Source organism: Heteronotia binoei, chromosome 6 (assembly GCF_032191835.1).
Source record: "Heteronotia binoei isolate CCM8104 ecotype False Entrance Well chromosome 6, APGP_CSIRO_Hbin_v1, whole genome shotgun sequence".
In the NCBI taxonomy this organism is placed as follows: Eukaryota; Metazoa; Chordata; class Lepidosauria; order Squamata; family Gekkonidae; genus Heteronotia; species Heteronotia binoei.
In genome coordinates this window covers 136,648,230-136,672,962 of record NC_083228.1, presented here as the reverse complement: position 1 = coordinate 136,672,962, position 24,733 = coordinate 136,648,230, and the positions used below count along the sequence as shown (strand labels likewise).

Here is a 24,733-nt window from a genome sequence, read left to right as displayed (position 1 = left end):
AACTGAGATATAACAAACACTAGGAAGAATAGACAAACATAATAATGAAAGGTAGTTGAATGCCAACAGCCAACAGATACAATTTTTTTGTGGATGAGAGCCCCAGTTTTGAAGCAGTGGTGGTGGCCCCTATAAGAAAAGAATGGGTGTTAAATTCTGATGGAGGGAGGCCCAAACATTTGTACAAAATACTAGCAAATTGATATCTAGATAGGCAGGAACTGTAGGTGTGAATAGAAGTTTAAAGGTCCACATAGCCTCCTTTTGAAGGAGGACTCTGTTCACATTTACAATGTTCTAACTCTGAGATACATATTTAAATATAACAAAAAAATCTTTGAGTGTCGGCATCATGATGTTGTTGAATGAAATGCTCAACAAGAAAAGTCTCTGTCACCCTATTCCTAACCCATAGTTGGTGGTCAATTTTTTTTAAAAAAATCAATAGCTTTGTTATACTCCCTATGTGCAGGAGCCCACAAGGCAGATAATTACATACACCAATCTTTTAGTATTACAATTGCTGAAGCCAGACAATGACACATTTTAAACCATGTTTACATAGACAAACTCCTTAATCTCCAGAGCCATAGGACATGCTGCATATGACATTTGGAATGTCCTCTGGGTTCAGATGGTTTACATGATACATGGCTGAAATCTGATCTCAATGAGTTGACTCACACCACTGTTGCGGTGCAACTCAATGGATGAACTCAGCAGACATTTAAAGTTTAATGTCCTTCCTGGTGGAACCAGCTGCCGGAAGAGGTAAGGGCCCTGTGGGACCTTGCTCAATTCCGCAGGGCCTGTAAGACAGTCCTCTTCCGGCTGGCTTACAACTAACCGGCACTGAAACTTGAAACTGAGTGTAGTTTGTAAGATCGCTGTATGTTTCTAATGTTTTAAGTATATAACTGTGTGAAATGTTTAGATTTTAACTATGTAAATTGTGAAATGTTTAAACTTTTATGCTTAATTTTATACTCTTATGTTAGATTTTATATGTTGTAAGCCGCCCTGAGCCACCTGGTGGGAAGGACGGGATATAAATTACAAATAAATAAATAAATAAATGCTTACTTTGTTGAGTTGTAAAGTGACAGCTGCTGCAGTGCAACTCAAAGCAAAAGAACAATGGCAGCACAATATATGGAATACAAAAATATTGTGCAAAACACACACTCTTGAATAGTTTATACAAAATTAAGTATATTGTATTGTGTCATATAATGAACAGCATACAAAATTAGGCATACATTCATACAATCAGAAATTAAAGCCAAACAAGAGTCTCAAATACAGTATTTTAGGGAGGACCCCTCATAGTCTCTTAATTTTCCAAACAGAGTACTAAGACTCAATAATAAAGTTCCACAGGAGTCCCTCCATTGCTTGTTGGCTTCTGAAGGAAAAATTCTTGCCTTCACGCAAACCCCGGCGTTCCGCTGCTCCTGCAGCTTCCTCATAAGCCAACAATAACTGCTCCTATTGGGTTTTAGCTTCAAAGCTGCAGGAGAAGCTTGACAAGCAGATAGTCAGCAGAGTAGCAAAGTGGAAGTCCTGAAGCTATCTTCAGTGTCATGTTGGTGTGGTATATGTACCTAATCTTAAGGTACAACTCAGTGCAACTCAGCAACTGAATCTGTGCCTGAATAAAAGCTGGATTTTATTGACTTTTATTTGGGTGGGGCTATTAGGCAGCCAAATATAGATCTTTGATCTGTATTCGGCTGAATAAATACCTGAAAAATGCTGACAAGGCACACACCTCTACTCTCAGGCAAGTTAGTAAATCTAGCTACAAAGAAGAGTTGTACATGCTAATGCTGTTTTTTGGTGCTATCTGCTCTTTTTCTTTTTCTTCTTGTGGGGCAAAGTACCCAAATTCCCAGCAAGGTTAATATGAATATTAGCAGGCTTGTTCCAGCTTTCAGGTGTCCATAATTGGGCCTCCTTGCCAACGCTACCCTTATTTCTTTTAAGACCAGATTGAAGAATAGAATTGCCCAATCACAAGAACCTGTGTTCTGTTCTGTAACTAGATGGGAGTGGGAAAACAGGAGTGGATGTCATCATCATCTTCTCTCTTTTTTTTGTATAAGATTTTTATTTTCAAGTAGAAAAGGGGAAGGGGAAGGTGGGTGTAGAAAAGTAAAAAAGAAAATATCTGTTCAGAAAAATAGAATACATTCTGCATGCCATTATATCATCAAATACAAAAAATTCTATCATATCATTATTAATAGGCATTTTAACCTCTTGTCATTAATCTAAAATTGTGTTGTAAATTCCTCTTTAAGTTATCAGTATGAATTATGCTTGGTTCATATTCCAACCAAATAGTTTGAAAAGCATTTACCACTTTTTGTCATTAAAGCAGTTTAAATGTCTAGCCATACATGTAACTTCTCCCAATATTTTCTTGCTTCTTCTTTGGATTTCCTAGCAAGCATTAAAGATAAATAGTCCATCTCTGCTGCTTCCAATACTTTCCCAATTAACTCCTTCTTCGAGGGTATTTCTTGAAGCTTCCATTTCTGTGCAAACAAAATCCTAGCTGCAGTATTAATATGTGCCATTAAAGTGCCTTAGTTCTTTTGTATAGTCACTAGGATACATATTCAACAAAAATAGTTCTGGTTTAAATTGAATCTGGATCTTTTGTAATAGTTCATGAACCATCTTCCAGTAGTCTTTTGCTTTCTCACAAGTCCACCACATATGATAAAACGACCCCACTTTGTACATTTCCAACATTTGTTAGACATATTAGAACACATTTTAGAAAGTTTCTGAGGAGTTACATATCATCTATAAAACATTTTGTACAAGTTTTCTTTAAAAGACATCGATTTAGTTAGTTTAAAGTTTAAGTTCCGTAGAGTCTCCCATTCACCCAATACTATTACGCCCTATATTCTTCGCCCATTGTGCCATACAATCCTTCACAATCCCATTTTGCATCCTCATCTGTAACAGATAAGAGTAGATTTTCGAAATTAATTTTTCTTGAGGGCCTAAAAATATTTTGTCAAACAGGTATTGACCCTTGTTAAACCCTATTGCCTTATCTTTTACATATCTGGACTCTATTTGCATTCTAAGTCACCAGCTCATATTAATGTTCTTACTTTCTAATTCTTCCTTAGTTTTTAGTTGATTATCTTGTTGCAATAAGGCCTCTTATTTATAACATTGATCTGTTTTCATGAGATTTGGAGGTGTGAAAGCTTCAACAGGAGATACCCATCTTGGGATACTTTTATAAATCTTTGGTTTTAGTCACACCCACGTGTGGTAAAGAGATTTCCGTAACCAGTGGTTTTTAAAATAAGAGTGTCCTTCTAATCTTTGGTACCACAAGTACGTGTGCCAGCCTTGAGTAAGTTCATGCCCCTTCAAAAGGAGTTGTCTTCTATCTTGTAACAAAGCCAAGTCCCTCAACCAGGCCAGCACCAAGGCCCTATAATACAATTGCCAATCTGGCAGGTCTAGACCCGCTCTTCTTTTACAGTCCTGTAATACTTTAAGTTTAATCCTTGGTTTTTTCTTCTGCTAAATATATGCCGAAATCATCTTATTTAGTTCCTGAAAAAAGGCAATGTCATCATCTTCTGGAGAGTTCCATCAAGCTGAGCTCCCGGAATGAGTTTGGGAAACCATCTGGTGCCAGAAGACGAAAGACTAAAATTAAGCCATTCGATGCATAAAAAGGAAGTTATGCTAACTTTGTGATTTGACCAGGCTGTGGCTCTGACTATGTCCTGCTTCATCGAGTCGGGCTGCTGCATAGAGAACACTTAATCCTCTAGCTTGGATTCCTTCTACTTTATCTGCCATCTAATGAAAGATAGCTCTTGTTGCTATCAGATTTGAGAAACTGTGTTGCCTAGTGATATCTTGTTTTTTAAAGTAATGCATAAACCTTTATACAAAACTCTGGTTTCTTGCATGCACATAACCTCAAGGATCCACAGGTACATAAGAACATAAGAGAAGCCATGTTGGATCAGGCCAATGACCCATCCAGTCCAACACTCTGTGTCACATAAGAGAAGCCATGTTCGATCAGGCCAATGGCCCATCCAGTCCAACGCTCTGTGTCACATAAGAACATAAGAGAAGCCATGTTGGATCAGGCCAATGGCCCATCCAGTCCAACACTCTGTATCACATAAGAACATAAGAGAAGCCATATTGGATCAGGCCAGTGGCCCATCCAGTCCAACACTCTGTGTCACATAACAACATAAGAGAAGCCATATTGGATCAGGCCAGTGGCCCATCCAGTCCCACACTCTACTGAAAATTTGGTGCCTCTATCTCAAAAAACAGCCCCCCCCAGAGCCCCCAATACCCGCGGATCAATTCCCCATCATTTCCTATGGGAATCGTTCATAGAGGTGCATGATGGCTATGGGGGCGGGGCTTCCCCCGCCGGCCAGCTGGCTGGGGGAGGGGAGAAGCCTGTAAAACCGGGGGATCCCCCTCTGGGACCTGGGGATTGGGAAGCCTAAACATAAGAGAAGCCATGTTGGATCAGGCCAATGGCCCATCCAGTCCAACACTCTGTGTCACATAAGAACATAAGAGAAGCCATGTTGGATCAGGCCAATGGCCCATCCAGTCCAACACTCTGTGTCACATAAGAACATAAGAGAAGCCATATTGGATCAGGCCAGTGGCCCATCCAGTCCCACACTCGATGTCACATAAGAACATAAGAGAAGCCATGTTGGATCAGGCCAATGGCCCATCCAGTTCAACACTCTGTGTCACATAACAACATAAGAGAAGCCATATTGGATCAGGCCAGTGGCCCATCCAGTCCCACACTCTATGTCACATAAGAACATAAGAGAAGCCATGTTGGATCAGGCCAATGGCCCACCCAGTCCAACACTCTGTGTCACACAGTGGCCCAAAAAAACCCCCAAGTGCCATCAGGAGATCCATCAGTGGGAACAGGACACTAGAAGCCCTCCCACTGTGCCACCCCAACTACCAAGAATACAGAGCATTACTGCTCCAATACGCTGTGGCTAATAGCAACTGATGCCTCCATATGCTTATCCAATCCCCTCTTGAAGCTGTCTATGCTTGTAGCCACCACCACCTCCTGTGGCAGTGAATTCCACGTGTTCATCACCCTTTGGGTGAAGAAGTACTTCCTTTTATCCGTTCTAACTCAACTGCTCAGCAATAAAAAACAGAAAATGAGCACTGCTCACTTGCCAAGGAGGTAGTAGCTCAAGGGGACGAAGGCTTGGGTTCTTGATGATATTTTTTTTGTTTGAAATTCAATTTCTATATCTCAAACAGTTTAATGGATTGCTGGATCGAAATAACACTTGAGTGGCTTTTAATATGAAAGCAAAATATATTTATTGCTACAAGGGAATGGGAGAACTGGGAGAAAAAATAACAAAGCGCTAAGAAACTACATCTCGCTAAGGAGAGAACATGGCTAAGAGTGAGAAGACTGAGAGGAGACTTCCCCTTTGCTCTTGATCTTTTGCTGACAAAGGAGTCACCTGACTAACTGGCCAAACACGTTATCTCTTGATTGTCAGGGAGCCAGGATCCTAGGTCATGCAGACAATAGGGAAAACAGGTACAGTATTAACTCTATAATGACTGGAACGCTGGAACATTGCAAAGGAGGTGCAGAACAGATACATAATTGCAACGCTTGACACTTGTGGGAGATTTTTATTTTTAAACCCTCAGTAGTAGGTTAATTGCTACAGTGCTAGCTCAGCAGAGACTACTGTGGGTTAATGAGAGGCTTCAGTGGAAATGGTAGGAAATGGGCACCATACATTGCTGGTGGGGGAATAGAAATCCACGCCCTCCCATGCTCAATACAACCAAAACTACTCTGATAATTGAGCAAAGATCAGGCCCAACTGGGTTTGAGAAGGTATGGAGACGAGCCAAGTAAAACACAGAAGACTGACAATTGCATGACTACGTTGAGCAGAGTCCCAAACATTGCAGGCTTTTTTTTTCGGGGCGGGGGGGGGCAGGGGGGAGGTGTAGAATAAAAACTCCATGGGGAAGCAAGCTAAGTCATGTAGGTCAGCAAAGATGCACAACACTGATTTCCATACTTGTGAATCCAGAAAAAAGAAATGCAACTTTTATCTGTTTTTTACCCAAACTGCAGTATGCGAAGGAATATGGAAGCATTTACACGATATTGAGCCAGCCTGAGCCTGTGGTAATAGTGTCTGGATACCAAGCCATCAAAGAAGTGCTAATAAAGTATTCAGACCAATTCTCTGCGAGAATGCTCACTCCATGCTTGAAAACTTTAGCACTTGAAAAGGGTAAGTTGCTATATAAAAACTTTTCTATTTCATTCCAGAGAAATAAGAAGTTCTTAAAAAAAAAAAAAAGGAAAACCATGAAACTTTCAGATAGTTGGAGGTTTCTCTATGCAGCGGCCGGTAGTATCCCATCACTCAGTATGTGGACGGTATAGTTCCAGGGGTCGTTTTTTTAGAAAAATACCTGGTGGAGCTCATTAGCATAACTCATTAGCATATACTGCCCCGCCACAAGCCAAAAGCAACCCGACATAAGAAAAGAGAGCCCCAGGTGAGTGAGGCCTGGATCTCTAGCCAGCCCAAGTAGACCTCACTCACCCGGAGCTCTCCTTAGTCACCCCCCAAACAGTCAAAAGCCAGCAAACCAGCTTCCGCCCAAAAGCATATAAAATTGGAGAAAGAGTGGTGTGGGCTTCTCCAGGGGTTACTGAGGGCTGCTGGGGGTACAGCAAAGCTCCTGGTGGCTGGTTGGCTGCCTGCTCTCCTAATTGAGGGATTGTTATGCAGCTGCACCTACTATTCAATGGACAAGGTAGGTGAGGAGGAGGAGGGGGGCCATCAGAAAGGTGTGAGCGCCTGCTGAATTCAACTATGCCTGTATAGTTCTATTGCATTCCTCTGCATTGGTCTAGGGTTTTTTTGGTTTTTTTACTCCTGTGAGATCAGTTTGCAGCCACATGGCAAATAGCACATGAGGTTGGGGGAGGGGGCTCAAGTGAGGAGGGACAAGGAGCTAAAAGCCATCCTCCTTCCTATTCCATGTCTGCAGCTCTGTTGAGGGGAGGAGCCATTTTCAGACAGTGGTCCACCCAGTCCAGCATCCTGTCTCACACGGCACTCAGCCAGTTCTTCTGGAGGGCCAACAACAGGGCATAGAGCCTGAGGCCTTCCCCTGAGGTTGCCTCCTGGCTCTGGGATTCAGAAGTTCACTGCCTCTGGATGTGGAAGTTCCCTTTAGTCGCCATGGAAAGTAGCCATTGATAGACCTGTCCTCCATGAACCTCTAAGCTCCTTTTTAAAGCTCTTTATTTCTGTAAAGATTGTTACATCCTCTGGCAGTGAATCCCACATTTTATTCAATAACTGGGTAAATAAGTGTTTCCTTTTGTCCATCCTGAATCCACTGCCCCTCGGCTTGATTGCATAGCCTCAAGTGCTAGTATTCTGGGAGAGGAAGAAAAATTTCTGTCAAGTCTCTCCACCCCATGCATAAGTTTATAAACCTCTATCATGTACCCCCTTAGTCAACTCGTTTCTGAACTGAAAAGTCCCAGACTCTCTAGTCTTTCCTCATAGGAAAGGTGCTCCAACCCCCAAATCATCTTGGTTGCCCTCCTCTGTACTTTTTCCAGTTCTACAATGTCCTTTATGGGTAGGATATTCAATCCCCAGGTGGGGGCAGGGGATCCCCTGGCTTGGAGGCCCTCCCTACTTCAGGGTCATCAGAAAGCCGGAAGGGAGGGCGAGGGAAATGTCTGCTGGGCACTTCATTATTCCCTACGGAGACTGATTCCCATAGGATATGTAATGGAGAATTGATCAGTGGGTATCTGGGGCTGCGGGGGGTGGGGGCTGTTTTTTTTTTTTTAGTTAGAGGCACCAAATTTTAAGCATAGCATTCAGTGCCTCTCCTCAAAATACCCACTAATTTTCAAAAAAGATTGGAAAAAGGGGGTTTAATTCTATGATCTCCAAAAGAAGGTGCCCCTATCCATTACTTCCAAGGGAGGGAAGGTGTTTAAAAGGTGTGTGATTCCTGTAAATGTGATGGCCAGAACTCCCTTCGGAATTCAATTATGCTTGTCACAACCTTGCTCCTGGCTCCAACCCCAGTGTTTCCTGGCTCCACACCCAAAGTCTCCTGGCTCCATCTCCAAAGTCCACAGATATTTCTTGAATTGGACTTGGCATCCCTATTTATGGGATACAGTGATACAGAGGCATATAGAGCCATATAGAGGCATTATAATATTGGCCATTTTATTTTCAATCCCTATCCTAATAATACCTAACAAAAAGTTTGCTTTTGCACTGCTGCTGCACAATGGGGTGATGCTTTCATTGAACTATTTACTACGACCCCAAGATCTTCTTTGCTCTCAGCCTCAGCAAATTCACACCCTATTAGCCTGCACTTGAAGTTGGGATTTTTTGGCCCAAGGTGCACTTACCAAGATTGAGTTTCATTTGCCACACTGATACCCACTCATCCTGGAGCTCTTCACAGTCAACCTTGGTTTGCATCATCAACCTTGGTTTGAATAATTTTGGGAGCAGTGACCATAATGTTATTGATTTCACCGTTTGTATAAATAGGGAGTTGCCCAAAAAGACTGCCACAACCACATTTAACTTTAAAAGGGGTAAATTCTCTGAGATGAGGGGGCATGTGAGGAGGAAACTGAAAGGAAAGGTAAATACGGTCAAAACCCTTGGGGAAGCTTGGACACTATTTAAAACTATAATCCTAAAAGCTCAGATAAAATACATACCACAAGTTAGGAAAGGCACAAACAGGTATAAGAAAAGGCCTGCATGGTTAACAAACAAAGTAATGGAGGCTGTAAAAGGTAAGAAGGACTCCTTTAAGCGGTGGAAAACCAGCCCAAGTGAGATTAATAAAAGGGAACACAGGCTGTGGCAAATCAAATGCAAGACTGTGATCAGGCAGGCAAAAATGGACTATGAGGAGCATATTGCAAAAAACATAAAGACCAACAATAAAAATTTCTTCAAATATATTAGAAGTAGGAAACCAGCCAGGGAGGCAGTGGGGCCCTTGGATGACCATGGGGTAAAAGGATTACTGAAGGAGGATAGGGAAATGGCTGAGAAGCTGAATGCATTTTTTGCCTCCGTCTTCACTGTGGAAGATGAGAACTTTTTGCCCACCCCAGAACCACTAATGTTGGAAGGGGTGTTGAAAGACCTGAGTCAGATTGAGGTGACAAAAGAGGAGGTCCTACAACTAATAGATGAATTAAAAACTAATAAGTCACCGGGTCCGGATGGCATACATCCAAGAGTTCTGAAAGAACTCAAAGTTGAACTTGTGGATCTTCTAACAAAAATCTGTAATCTTTCATTGAAATCTGCCTCCATTCCTGAGGACTGGAAGATAGCAAATGTCACCCCCATCTTTAAAAAGGGTTCCAGAGGAGATCCGGGAAATTACAGGCCAGTCAGTCTGACTTCAATACCGGGAAAGTTGGTAGAAAGCATTATCAAGGACAGAATGAGTAGGCACATTGATGAACACGGGTTATTGAGGAAGACTCAGCATGGGTTCTGTAGGGGAAGATCTTGCCTCACTAACCTGCTAAATGTCTTTGAGAAGGTAAACAAACATGTGGACAAAGGAGACCCGATAGATGTTGTTTACCTTGACTTCCGGAAAGCTTTTGATAAAGTTCCTCATCAAAGACTCCTTAGAAAGCTTGAGAGTCATGGAGTAAAAGGACAGGTCCTCTTGTGGATCAAAAACTGGCTGAGTAATAGGAAGCAGAGAGTGAGTATAAATGGGCAGTCTTCGCAGTGGAGGACGGTAAGCAGTAGGGTGCCGCAGGGCTCGGTACTGGGTCCCATGCTCTTTAACTTGTTCATAAATGATTTGGAGTTGGGAGTGAGCAGTGAAGTTGCCAAGTTTGCAGATGACACTAAATTGTTTAGGGTGGTGAGAACCAGAGAGGATTGTGAGGAACTCCAAAGGGATCTGTTGAGGCTGGGTGAGTGGGCGTCAGCGTGGCAGATGCGGTTCAATGTGGCCAAGTTCAAAGTAATGCACATTGGGGCCAAGAATCCCAGCTACAAATACAAGTTGATGGGGTTTGAACTGGCAGAGACTGACCATGAGAGAGATCTTGGGGTCGTGGTAGATAATTCACTGAAAATGTCAAGACAGTGTGCGTTTGCAATAAAAAAGGCCAAAGCAATGCTGGGAATTATTAGGAAGGGAATTGAAAACAAATCAGCCAGTATCATAATGCCCCTGTATAAATCGATGGTGCGGTCTCATTTGGAGTACTGTGTGCAGTTCTGGTCGCCACACCTCAAAAAGGATATTATAGCATTGGAGAAAGTCCAGAAAAGGGCAACTAGAATGATTAAAGGGCTGGAACACTTTCCCTATGAAGAAAGGTTGAAACGCTTGGGGCTCTTTAGCTTGGAGAAACGTCGACTGCGGGGTGACATGATAGAGGTTTACAAGATAATGCATGGGATGGAGAAAGTAGAGAAAGAAGTACTTTTCTCCCTTTCTCACAATACAAGAATTCGTGGGCATTCGATGAAATTGCTGAGTAGACAGGTTAAAACGTATAAAAGGAAGTACATCTTCACCCAAAGGGTGATTAACATGTGGAATTCACTGCCACAGGAGGTGGTGGCGGCAACAAGCATAGCCACCTTCAAGAGGGGTTTAGATAAAAATATGGAGCAGAGGTCCATCAGTGGCTATTAGCCACAGTGTGTGTGTGTATATATATATATTTTTGGCCGCTGTGTGACACAGAATGTTGGACTGGATGGGCCATTGGTCTGATCTAACATGGTTTCTCTTATGTTCTTATGAGTCATCTGTCAACTTGGCCACTTCATCACTCACCCCTAGTTCTAGGTCACTTATGAACCCCCTTGCCTCTCCTTGCACCAGCCTGTTGACCCTCACAGCTGTTAAATACCAGAGCTAGGGCATCGTGAAGTTAATCAGTGGCTACTAGCCATGGTAACTGAAGGGAGTCAATATCTACAAAGGTGGCAAGCCTCTGAATCCCAATAGTAGGAGAGAAGCAGGGCCTCAACCTCTTGTCCCTCTTTGCTTGGTCCCCCTCCAGAGCAACTGGTTGCCCACTGTGTGAACCAACAAGGCTAAGGTTGCCAGGTCCCTGTTGGCCATGAGCAGGTGATGGGGGAAGGGTTATCAGATCCAGTCTGGGAAACTCTTGAAGATTTGGGGATGGAGCCTAGGGAGGACAGGGACGTCATGGGGATAAAATGCCATAAGAGTCCATCCTCCAAAACAGCCATTTTCTTCAAGGGAACTGATCTCTGTAGTCTGGAGATGAGTTATTAATCTAAGGGATCCCCATGTCCCACCCAGAGGCTGGCATCCCTAAGTTTCTCATGTTCCTCTGTGTGGATCCTGACACCCTGTGAGACAGATTTATAGGGTTCCAAAAGAGCTGCAGCAATTGATTGGACTGTCAGAAAATGGTGTGTGCCTTCTGGACAGGGATGGTATCGTTCTGCCCAGTGAGCTTTTGAATCTGAATTTTAAAAAATGAGACTTTAGACTTTTGTGATCCAAGGAAGATCCATGGGGAAACTGGTGGGTTTTGAGAAGCACTTAAAGGACCAAAAGTTGCTGCAGGCCTGAAAGGTAGAAATAGCTGTTCTGTGGAACTGCTGTTAACTGGGTCAGAGTGTTGCTCTACCAGGCTCAGTATTGTATACTCTGACTGGCAGCAGCTGTCCAGAATCTCAAGTGGTAGTCTTTCGCATCCGTTAAGAGATGCCAGGGTTAGAAAGTTAGTGTGCCGAACACGGAAGAAAACATGCCCCCCACCATATTTTGGCAGCTGCCCTCTTCTGCAAACACTGCTTCCATCCCTGGCATCTTCAGATTAAATCATAGAACCACAGATTTGGAAGGGACCATACAAACCATATAATCCAACCTTTTACTCGATATACAATTTATTTATTTATTTATTTATTTATTTATTTATTTATTCTATGACTTGTATCCCGCCCTTCCCATAAAATGGCTCAGGGCAGCTCACAGCAAGCAATAAAACAGAATTTAAATTGACATTACATATATAAACATTTAAAAAGTCAGAACATTTAAAACCTAAAAACCTTAAAATCTTAACATCAGATCTATACAATATAATTACCAGAAGTCTGATAAGCTACGTTTATTTCCCAGTCAGTTGTAGGCTAGCCGGAAAGGGTTGTCTTGCAGGCCCTGCGGAACTGAGTAAGGTCCCGCAGGGCCCTCACCTCCCCCGGCAGCTGGTTCCACCATGTAGGGGCCATTATGGAAAAGGCCCTGTCTCTGGTTGTCTTAAGACGGACTTCCTTAGGCCCGGGGATGGTGAGAAGGTTTTGAGTCCCCGACCTCAGTACTCTCTGGGGAACATGTGGAGAGAGACGGTCCTTCAGGTAGGCAGGTCCCAGGCCATATAGGGCTTTAAAGGTAATGACCAGCACCTTGTACCGGACTCGGTATGTTATTGGGAGCCAGTGCAGAGCCCAAAGACCCGGCCGAATGTGCCCCCATCTTGGGAGGCCCAATAACAGCCGGGCCGCGGCATTCTGCACCAGCTGCAATTTCCGAGTCCAGCACAGGGGCAGCCCCATGTAGAGGGCATTGCAGTAGTCCAACCTCGAGGTGACCGTAGCATGGATCACTGTTGCTAGGTCGTCGTGATCCAGGAAGGGAGCCAACTGCTTTGCCCGTCTAAGATGAAAAAATGCGGACTTGGCAGTGGTTGCTATCTGAGCCTCCATCTTTAGGGTAGGCTCCAACAGCACCCCCAGGCTCTTGACCTTATCTGCCGCCGTCAGCGGCGCACCGTCAAAAGCTGGTAAGGGGATTCCCCCCCCCCCCGGTCCCCGACGACCCAGGCAAAGGACCTCTGTCTTCGCAGGATTTAATCTCAGTCCACTCAGTCTGAGCCACTCAGCCACGGCCTGTAGTGCCCGATCCAGATTTTCTGGGGCGCAGACCGGTCGGCCGTCCATAAGCAGATAGAGCTGGGTGTCATCAGCATACTGGTGACACCCCAGCCCATACCTTCGGGCAATCTGGGCAAGAGGTCGCATATAGATGTTAAATAACATTGGGGAGAGAACCGCTCCCTGGGGCACTCCACAATCAAGTGTGCGCCTCCGGGATAGTTCCCCCCCAATCGCGACCCTTTGTCCCCGACCTTCAAGGAAAGAGGAAAGCCACTGCAAGGCCAGCCCCTGAATCCCCGCGTCGGCGAGGTGGCAAGTCAGTAGCCGATGGTCGACCGTATCGAACGCCGCCGATAGGTCCAACAGCATCAGCACTGCCGAGCCACCCCGGTCCAGATGCCGTTGAAGGTCATCTACCAGGGCAACCAACACCGTCTCCATCCCATATCAGCCTCGATATACAATCAAACTAGGATAGAGGTGTCGAACGCATTTGTTACAAGGGCCAGGCCATGAGTGCCACAAAATGTAACGTGAGGTACCAGAGATATAAACTTCCTAAAGGTGATTTCAGATGTCGACTAGCAATAGCAGACTTGATGGGGTTAGGTGTGACATGCAGAGGGGTGTGGAGGTAGCAGCCCTGGTAATGAGAAAGGAAATCTAGATCTCCATTCCATCCAGGAGGATGCAAAGAATAAATGGACATAAGTCTGACATCAGAAATCACGATATTCAGTTGCTGACCTAAGAGTAGTAGTGCTCTTACAAAGGAATTTCAAAGTTGTTACAAAGAGAGACTCCTGAATTGCAACTAATAATGATGCTCAAGACGATGCATCTTCCTGGACTGAATTGAGAGCTAGTTTTCCTGTCTCATTACCATTATCATTCGGCATCTGAAATCACTCCACTCTCCAAGGTATAAGTGCCAATCCAAGTGTTCTAAAAACTAACCAGAGTCTTTTTGATAGAAAATAAATCCAGATAGGAACAAAGAAATCCAATCTTCTTTAAAGACAGCAACTTTTCAAAATTAGCCCCCAAAAAGTGCATTGTGCTTGTTAGAAGAATCCATCCACTGTCCCACTCTCTCTCAGAAGACGTCTACTTGCACACAAAAGCTTATACCTGGAATGTAACATTTTTTTATCTTAAACCTGCCATGTGACTCCAACTAAGGTATCTCTTTCTCTCTTCCTTCACTCAGTCTTCCTCCCCAAAAGAGGAGGAGCAGCCCCAAGGAAGAAGCAGAAGTTCTGTGTATGTCTGTGAGGGGAGGGGGGGGGGAGCTTGTCTTCATATCTCTCCTGCATGAAACAGGAAGCAGCCGTGGACCTCTGTGTGGGAGGTGGGGCAGGAGGGAGAGTGAGGCAGAGGGGGAGGGAGAGGGAGGGAGGCAAAAGGCAGGAAACAGAAAGCTGGAAACAAAAAGACACTGAGGAAGCTGGGAAATATGCAAGTGATGGTGCAGCTGCAGCAACAGCCCTGGAAAGTAAGCAGGAGAAGGAAGTTGCTTGAGGGTCAGATTTGAGTCCTGTGCAGACTGGATTCATCCCATGGGCCACATGTTTTACACCCGTGGTCTAGAGCATCCCTGACAAGTGTTTGTCCAGCCACTGCTTCAAGACTGCCAGTGAGGGGGAGCTCACCACCTCCCTGGATAGCTGATTCCACTCTTGTACAACTCTGACTGTAACAAAATTTTTCCTAATATCCACCCAGTACCTTCCTGCCCTTATTTTAAACCCCATTATTGTGAGTCCTCTCCTCTGCTGCCAATAGGAACAGCTCCCTGCTTTCCTCTAAGTGACAGCCCTACAAATTCTTCAAAAGAGCCTCAACCTCTTCTCCAGACTGAACATTCCCAAGTCCCTCAGCCTTTCTTCATAAGGCTTCATCTCCAGGCCCCTGATCATCCTCCTCGCTCTCCTCTGTACCCACTCCATTCTGCCAACATCCTTCTTGAAGTGAGGCCTCCAGAACTGCACACAATATTCCAGGTGCAGCCTGACCAATACAGAGTACAGTGGGACTATGACATCTTACCAGGGCTTTTTTTTTTTTAAGTGGGAACGCAGTTCCAGCTGCCTTGGCATCAGAGTGTGTGGCCTAATATGCAAATGAGTTCCTGCTGGGTTTTTCTACAAAAAAAAGCTCTGCCTCTTATGATTTGGATGTTACACCAAGTGGTACGAGAATAAATAAAGGAGAGGCATGAACAGTAGAGGTGTTATGAGAAAAGGGCACTGGATGTGACAATAGAGAGTCATCTAGCTGGCTGTATGAGTCCAGTGTTTGTTTTCAGGATTTAAGTAGGTGAGTACACACTGAACACATAAGTGATGTTGTAAGGCTTTCAGCTGAAAGTTAGCAATCTGCCCCCTCCCCTGCAACTTCTTGGAGGAATGAAGTGACAAGTTTCCCACTCAGCTGGGAGGAAGGGTCACGAGAGTTGTCCTGACCCCTCTCCAAGGGATTTCCAAAGCTGGAAGTTCACACTGCCATCTCCCAGCTGTCTCTTTAGATGACAAACAGCATCCTGAGATTTCCCACCATACATTCCTCACAATGTCATACTCTGAATTCTGAAACACGTGCCACAACCCAGCATTATCAGAATCTTCATTCTTACATAGAAGGTAGCGCTTGAATGCTTAGATATGAATAACATGAGAGTTCACGGTTCCTAGGCTGACGACTTAAATCATTGTTAACATGAATTTCGACAAGGTATAATGTCTCATTGCTTTTGATGCCCTCAGGTATCGTATTTTCTAAAGGTTACACCTGGAAGCAGCAGAGGAAGTTTGGAGTAGTTACATTGCGGAAGCTGGGGATGGGACAGAAGGCTCTGCAAAAACAAATAGAAGATCTGGCCTTTCTACTTGCGGAGACTTTTGCACGTGAAAACGGTATGTTTTACTGGGACTGGGGTAGCATGTCCTGCTCTGCAGAAATTTTTTATGAAGGTGGCCTTCTGCTACATTTCTTCTTGGATGTGTAAACTGGTTTAGTGCTGACTTTTCAGGGTGCTCCAAACTGTTTGAACATGAGAACATAAGAGAATCCAGGTTAGATCAGGTAATGGCCCATTCAGTCCAACACTGTGGCCAAACCCCAGGATCCATCAGGAGGCCCGCCGGCAGGGCCAGAACTCCAGTAGCCATCCTACTGTTGCCTGCCACCCCACCCCCCACCCCCAAAAAACCCCCACCAATTTTTAAAGTTAGTTTTTAAGGTATGTTAGGACAGTTTCTTTTTGCTGTGCTGTGACCACTGTTCTGGAATTCTTCTGTAGACACCCTGAGTATTTAGTATGGCCTGACTCTCTCAAACCACAAAACAGTTTATCTGATTCTTACAGTTGCCATGTCTGACTCAGGAGATATCTGGGGACTTTGGGGCTGGAGCCTGGAGGCTTTCCCATTCCCTAAATAAATATACAGCAGTGGCGTTCCCCTGAGTACAGTCTTCATTTCCTCATCCTCACTTTCTCACATGCTTCACACACTCACCAGAAACACCCATGTGGATCTGCTTGCTCGCCCCACCCATGCAGCTTTTGTCCTGCTGAGATTTAAAGGTACACACACAGTCCAAAACCCAAGCCGTTTGCAAGCTTCTTCTAAACTTGCTGAGATCTAAAGGCACATGGTGGCTGTTGGGGTGGGGCTTTCCCCTTCTGGCCAGCTGGCTGGCAGCAGGGAGGAGCATGCAAAACTGGGGGATCCTAGAGGACTAGCAAGCCTTCTGCTTCTTCCATTCATTGCTGTCAAAAGGACAAATTGCAGTCTGCCAAGGTGACTCTGCTAGAACCATCCAAAACTACAGCGCTATGGGACTTTTTAATACTGTAAGGAGTCTAAATGGCATAATCTTTTGGATGCAGCATTAACATATGAATGGGAGTCTCGTTTCAAAGAAAGTAAGTCATTGTTCACCTGACTATAAGTGTTAGATGAGCACCCCAAAAGATGAATGATTCCTGCTAGGAAAATATCAGATTTTGACACTATTGGGAAATAGCTGTCCATGGTGTTACTGATGTGCAATCGAATCCTGCCAGCAGAACAAACTGAACAACCTATGTTCTTAACTACGGTAGTTTCTGTATTGCAGGCATAAGAGGAGTGGATACAAGGAAAGAATGGAAGTCCTATAAGCCAAGAGTCATTTGTAGTCAGTTACATTCCCCAGCAACCCTCAGGGAGAAACCTTCTGAAATCAAAGAGAAGTAATTCCTAGGGGGTGATTTTTCTGTAATAAGACATCGCATGCTGCCTTTCTCCCCTGAAACAGTAATTTAAGACCGCTTACAAAAGAAGCCACAGATACCAACAAGACATTAACATCAAAAGGATCGTAAAAATTAAAACATCAGCAGTTAGCCACTATCTACCATGTATCGACCACCAAATCTAGTGCCTATAAAAGGCATGCATGAAAAGTCTTACACTGCATGCAGAACTGGGGCAAAATAAGGCCTTCATTAAATTCCACCACCCCCCCACACACACACACACATCCCAAATTGTCACAAAGTGCAGGAAGCCATTGTTATAAAGAAGCAAGTCTGGATGATAGTTGGAAAAATGGCTCTGATGGAAAGCTTCAAAAGGAGAAGAGGACCGGAGATGTTGCAAAAGGTCATATTGGTATTTGGGAGAGGTGGTCCCTTCAAGTAGGCAGGATGAAAGCCATATGAGCCAATACCAACCTCTTAAATGAAGCTGCTTCTGTGTTTGCACCAATAAGCAAGCAGTCATATTCTGTACCAAATGAAGCCTCCAAATAATTTTCAGGACATCCCCACTGCAATAACCCAGCCTTGAAGTCACAGAAGCATGGGTCAGTCAGTGTGGTCAGACTGATGGAATCCAGGAGGGGATCCAGGCTTTGCACTAAGAGCAAGTGAACACACAAATACCTTATCTATTGTGGTCATCTCACAACAGTGTAGGATCCAGTAAAACCCCTAAGCTCTTAACTGTGGGTCAGTTTCACTGCTACGCCATCTCCTGTGGGCAAAGGAATCCCTTCCCTGACCTCCACATTTCCAACCAGTGACATTTCCATCTTGCCTGGATTCGGTTTTTGCCTGTTCCCCCTCAGCCACTTGACCACAGTATCTCAGCACTGCCCCAGTACAACCGGTCACAGCTGTTGAGCCTCTGAGCCATACCAGGAGGGGTCAAGTAAATTAGAATTACAGGCTTTTTTGGTAGAAAAAGCCTTTTAGGCCACATCCCCTGACATCAAGCCAGCCGGAACTGCCACCAAGCCAGCCAGAACTGTGTTCCTGTGCGTTCCGGCTTTTAAAAAAACGCCCTGCTGTTCAGTGAGATGTCCATCTGTAGTCCATTAATATTTCTCAGATAGCTTTACAAAAGCCACTACCTTTTCCCTCTGAGTAATTAATAGTAACTTCTCCCTGCTACAGAAAACATCAAAATTAGCCTGCATCTATCTCACGCGTCTTGGTTTATTGACAACAGAACCATTTCTTAGCCGCCCCGAGTCTGCTTTGGCTGGGAGGGCAGGATATTAATCGAAATAAATAAATAAATAAATTTCACCAGCATGCAACAGGACTGAAATTTTGTCTAATACCAAAGCAGGGGAGGGGGATAGAATCAAGAGAGATCATCTCATGTTCAGCTGTTTCCAGTCTGAGCCAGTTTGGTGTAGTGGTTAAGTGTGTGGACCCTTAACTGGGAGAACCGGGTTTGATTCCTAACTCCTCCACTTGCACCTGCTGGAATGGCCTTGGGTCAGCCATAGCTCTTGAAAGGGCAGCTTCCAGGAGAGCTGTCTCAGCCCCACCTACTTCGCAGGGTGTCTGTTGTGGGGGAAGAAGATAAAGGAGATTGTAAACTGCTCTGAGACTCTGATTCAGAGAAAAGGGCGGGGTATAAGTCTACAGTCTTTTTCTTCTAAGAAATTTCATTCTCCATATTAAGAAGAGTTACACTATTGTTTATGTCTTGCATATATCTTGGTTTTCAGGGCAGCCTTTTGACCCTTCAATACCCATCATTGCGGCAGTCTCCAATGTGATCTATGCTCTGGTTTATGGACAACGGTTTTCTGTTGATGATGAATATTTTCAAGAGATATTGGATGCCCTTGAATATATTGTAAAATTTCCAAGTAGCTTCTTTCATCTTGTGAGTAGTCTTTTGCTTTGTGGTTGTATTGGGGAGAGATTAGGGCATCTCACTGCATGGATGGTAAACTTATGCTGGGAGAACGGTATTATACATGAACCTGCCTTTTGTTCAATCAGGCCGTTGGTGTCTCCAAGTCAGTACTGTTTACTCTGACAGGCATCAGCTCTCCAGGGTCACAGGCGGAGAGGTCTTTCTTACTTTCCTTTTCAGAACTCATTTGAGCAGATGATCTTGAGCAATGACTAAAAGAATAATACAGTATTTACTGAAGAAAAACATGCTAGACAGAGACAGTTTGGTGTTCCTATCACTGTCTAGCAACAGATAGGGAATATTATCTTCTGGTGTGAGATAGCAGAGGTCTTTCCTTCATATCACCTACTACTTGACAAAAGCAGAAGGAGCTGTTGGCTCATGACTGTCGGTGCAATCAGATGAGCAGTTTGGACCACCACAGCCACCTCCCCATTTCGGATTATATTCCGGAGCATATTGCAAAAAACATAAAGACCAACAAAGATATTAGAAGTAGGAAACCAGCCAGGGAGACAGTGGGGCCCTTGGATGACCATGGGGTAAAAGGATTACTGAAGGAGGATAGGGAAATGGCTGAGAAGCTAAATGAATTTTTTGCCTCCGTCTTCACTGTGGAAGATGAGAACTTTTCGCCCGCCCCAGAACCACTAATTCTGGAAGGGGTATTGAAAGACCTGAGTCAGATTGAGGTGACAAAAGAGGAGGTCCTACAACTGATAGACAAATTAAAAACTAATAAGTCACCGGGTCCGGATGGCATACATCCAAGAGTTCTGAAAGAACTCAAAGTTGAACTTGTGGATCTTCTAACAAAAATCTGTAATCTTTCATTGAAATCTGCCTCCGTTCCTGAGGACTGGAAGGTAGCAAATGTCACCCCCATCTTTAAAAAAGGTTCCAGAGGAGACCCGGGAAATTACAGGCCAGTCAGTCTGACTTCAATACCGGGAAAGTTGGTAGAAACCATTATCAAGGACAGAATGAGTAGGCACATTGATGAACACGGGTTATTGAGGAAGACTCAGCATGGGTTCTGCAAGGGAAGATCTTGCCTCACTAACCTGTTACATTTCTTTGAGGGGGTGAACAAACATGTGGACAAAGGAGACCCAATAGATGTTGTTTACCTTGACTTCCAGAAAGCTTTTGATAAAGTTCCTCATCAAAGGCTCCTTAGAAAGCTTGAGAGTCATGGAGTAAAAGGACAGGTCCTCTTGTGGATCAAAAACTGGCTGAGTAATAGGAAGCAGAGAGTGAGTATAAATGGGCAGTCTTCGCAGTGGAGGACGGTAAGCAGTGGGGTGCCGCAGGGCTCGGTACTGGGTCCCATGCTCTTTAACTTGTTCATAAATGATTTAGAGTTGGGAGTGAGCAGTAAAGTAGCCAAGTTTGCGGATGACACTAAATCCTTCTTCACCCAAAGGGTGATTAACATGTGGAATTCACTGCCACAGGAGGTGGTGGCGGCCACAAGTATAGCCACCTTCAAGAAGGGTTTAGATAAAAAATATGGAGCACAGGTCCATTAGTGGCTATTAGCCACAGTGTATGTGTGTATATAAATTTTTTTGCCACTGTGTGACACAGAGTGTTGGACTTGATGGGCCGTTGGCCTGATCCAACATGGCTTCTCTTATGTTCTTATTAAATGGGCACAATCACACACACACATCTGGCCCCCAGGCCCCACTCATCCTTCCCTCATGCTAAAACAACTTCCACACAGATTAAATAGCCGCTGGGAAATTCCAGTGGCTTCCCCAGCGAAAGGCTTCCAAAGTGAGTTTTCAGCTGTCTGATCGCTCCAGTGTGCCACGGAAACACTTGAGTAGGATGATCATTCCACTGTTTGTAGTGTGTTCTTTTTTTCCTACAATCCCACTCCAAGGTGCATTTTAGTACCCCCACAGAACTGGGCCAGAAGCACTTTTCTGCACCTATGAATGCACAATCAGAATTTGGGGCGGGGACACCCAACCCAGACCCAGGGCCATGGTTGTGGCACATGAGCGATGTGCATGACCAACCACAGCCCCATGCTACTTTGATGTTGGCTTAGAGGTTGCCAAGTGATTGACACAAAATGAAACAGCTTTTTAAAAGGTGAGATCCTGCCATGACAACCTGCCCATCTAATCGCACCCAATCCTGTGGTAAATGCTTGGGGAGATATTGGTCAAATCTGAGGAAGAAAGTCGCAACACCAAATCTAACAAAGGCAACAATGTTTGTGATCAAATCACTAAAGTGCAATGAAGAATTTTCATTCAAAAAACAAAAATCAAAAGTCCAAAATGGTGTCTACTTATGTGTAAAAACACAATACAAAATTTCCTAAGTACGTCGTGAAATTCTTACAAATTCTGATGTAGGCAACAATAGTCCACGTTCATATACATCCAATTCCTTGACTCAAGCAAAGGCCAACCCTGGAAAAGTCATTGGGTGTGGCAATCCAGTTCCAATACTGAAGATGAAAGTGGATGCAACTTCAAGACCTACAAGTTCTGCAGAGAGAAATTCGATTCCACATGTTCTACCACACTCCATAAATGTGGTATTCCAGATGTTCTGACAAAGGAGCTGCTAGCTGGAGTCAGACATTTCACTATCGCTTCATCAGGTACTGAAACAAGGAAAATCTGTAAGTTCACCATCATACATATAGAAAGAAAATTCTCATCGAATCAAAGGCTGAACGGACTTCTTTGGGATGAGGGTAAGGTGATGCTCTTGAAGTCAAGGAAGGAGATGTCAAATGCTGCTCTGCCTCTGACAGTTGCAACATCCCTCACTGCCTCACCATAGAGGAGATCACCCAAGTACAGGTGCACAAGGATGCCACGTGTGCTGAGAAAGGCTACCCCATTAAAGGTCCTCAGGATGGAGGCAAGACCTAATTCAAAGCCCCTAAACTGGAAATGCCTGTCCAGGTCAAAAAAAATCTGAAGAACTTCCAGTGAGGGAAGCTTCTGGCTTATATGGCCCCTTCCAGCTCTGCAATTCTATGATTCTGTCAGTTCCACTGAAATCATAAACCCATTTCTGCAAGCCTTCCACTATGAACTTTCCTTCCAAAACCCATACAAGGTACCTGTGCTAGTCTCCATGTGCAAAAATTAACAGCCTACTGGCACTTAAAAAAAAAAAGTAATACAATTTTATTGCAGTATAAGTATTCATGGACTACAATCCACTTCTTCAGCTACAATGAGTGGCTTCTCACTAAGCACATCCTTTATATAGGAGATGTTGCCAAATATAGAAACAGAAGGATCGAGGAGACAAGAAATGCAGGAGAGTTACTTTCTCACCCCACTATCTAATAACTTTGCAAAGGCCTTTCAAACTGAATGCAAAACAACCAGAAACTTCGTTTCTCAAGAATGCAAAACAATGGAGGCTCTCTTTTCCAACGTTTCACAGACTCAAAGCCAGACTCATCCAGGCTCCTGCAGAAATCTGAAGGCACACACCTTCCAAAAAGCAAGCCCTTCCCCAGCTTCTTCTAGCCTCCCCAAGAGGAAAGGCATATGGTTCCTGCTGAGACTGGGGCTCCCCTGCAGGCCAGCTGGCTGGGAGAGGAAAGGAGCCAGCAAAACTAGGACCTGAGGACCTGGCAAGCCTAGAAGGCAGGCAGTTAACTGTCTTAGGAAGTACCTGTTTTCTCCAAGCCACTCGATTTGAGAAGCAGGCTTGGAGGGGCAGGCACTTACACAAACAGTCTCTCAAATGCCTGCATGCTTTCCAAGTCAGCTGGAACGCTCTGCAAACTTGGCAGGAATGCTTCCATAGCCAGCAGGAACTGCGTTCCTGTGTGTTCCTACACAAAAAAAGCCCTGGCTGGATATAACTGAACAGCTCACTTGCATACGTCACGAAGGTTCTGCTTGGAAAATAATGCAACCACATAGCAAGCCCAGGGCAGAATGTTTGAGTGAGCAGGAAGCATGGTTCTTGGTCTCGTCTTCAAACACAAATTCAGAAAACAAAATGTTAATCTGAGAAGCAATTCTTAACTCCTGTGTTTTGAGGGGGTCTCATCCAGTGAGGGACTCAAGAACTCCAGCACTCTCATTTATTTGGTAATTGAGCAGGGAAGATCTTCCTGAGATAATTATTATTTGCACAGAGCTCTTCTCCCTCACCAGCTAGTTCCTCCTCCCTGTCTGATAATTTTGGCACTCAATTTCCACCCCCTATATAAATTGCATGTATATGCTGTGCCAGAGGTTCACAACCTATTTTGAGTATGAGGAATACATACAGACACGAGCACACACGCTCTCCCGATGTGATAGTAGTTGTACATAACCAGTGATCAAAAGTTCAAAACGACAATGCTTAGTGCACATGTGGATTCCTGACCCCTTGCAATAACTGCACTCCCCTCCTGGATCCCCAGTCAGAATCACTGTACTAGGATCTTCTGTCTGCCTTATGAAGCTGGATAGTTTCGCTCTTCTCTGCTGGCTGCGCAAGGATTGTATAGAGAGAATGAGTATGCACATGGATGAACAAAAGTAATTGAGGAAGACTCAGCATGGGTTCTGTAAGGGAAGTTCTTGTCTCACCTGTTAGAGTTCTTTGAGGGGGTGAACAAACATGTGGACAAAGGAGACCCAATAGATGTTGTTCACCTTGATTTCTAGAATGCTTTTGATAAAGTTTGCGGATGACACTAAATTGTTCAGGCTGGTGAGAACCAGAGAGGATTGTGAGGCACTCCAAAAGAATCTGTTGAGGCTGGGAGATTGGGCATCAACGTGGCAAATGAGGTTCAACATGGCCAAGTGCAAAGTAATGCACATTGGGGCCAAAAATCCTAGCTATAAATACAAGTTGATGGGGTGTGAACTAGCAGAGACTGGCCAAGAGAAAGATCTTGGGAACTTGTGGACATTCAATGAAACTGCTGATTAGTTGGGTTAGAACTTATAAAAGGAAGTCCTTCTTCACCCAAAAGGTGATTAATACATGGAATTCATTGCCACAGGAGGTGGTGGGCGGCCACAACCATAGACAGCTTCAAGAGGGGATTGGAGAAGCATATTTGAGCAGAGGTCCATCAGTGGCTATTAGCCACAGCTTATCATTGGAGCTCTCTGTCTGGGGCAGTGATGCTCTGTATTCTTGGTGCTTGGGCACAGTGGGAGGGCTTCTAGTGTTCTGGCCCCAGTGGTGGACCTCCTGATGGCACTTGTTTTTTGTTTGTTTTTTTGCCACTGCGTGACACAGAGTGTTGAACTGGATGGGCCACTGGATTGATCCAACATGGCTTCTCTTATGTAGTCACCACTGTCTTTGTGACCTCCATGTGGCTGAATTGTGCAGGATTCTTGAGCTTCATGGATGAATGGATAGATGATCTATCTTAAGGTGTTTTTCCCTCTAGATGATTGCAGTTACTCCAGTGGCCAGATCTTGGGCCATAGTTTCCATCAAATTTCCATAGCCTAAGTAGGGGGTGGGGTCACAACTGAGTGGTGGGATGACACCTTCTGC

The 24,733-nt window shown here is 44.4% G+C and overlaps 1 protein-coding gene across 1 annotated transcript in view; it reads left to right on the top strand.

Annotated features, from left to right (window-relative positions):
• LOC132574367 (cytochrome P450 2J2-like) overlaps positions 1–24,733 on the top strand; it is a 53,984-nt gene that overhangs the window by 4,881 nt on the left and 24,370 nt on the right. The window contains exons 2-4 of the mRNA XM_060242730.1: positions 6,173–6,335; positions 15,785–15,934; positions 19,029–19,189. Of these exons, the coding sequence (XP_060098713.1) occupies positions 6,173–6,335; positions 15,785–15,934; positions 19,029–19,189 (474 nt within the window). The remainder of the gene's footprint in view (positions 1–6,172; positions 6,336–15,784; positions 15,935–19,028; positions 19,190–24,733) is intronic.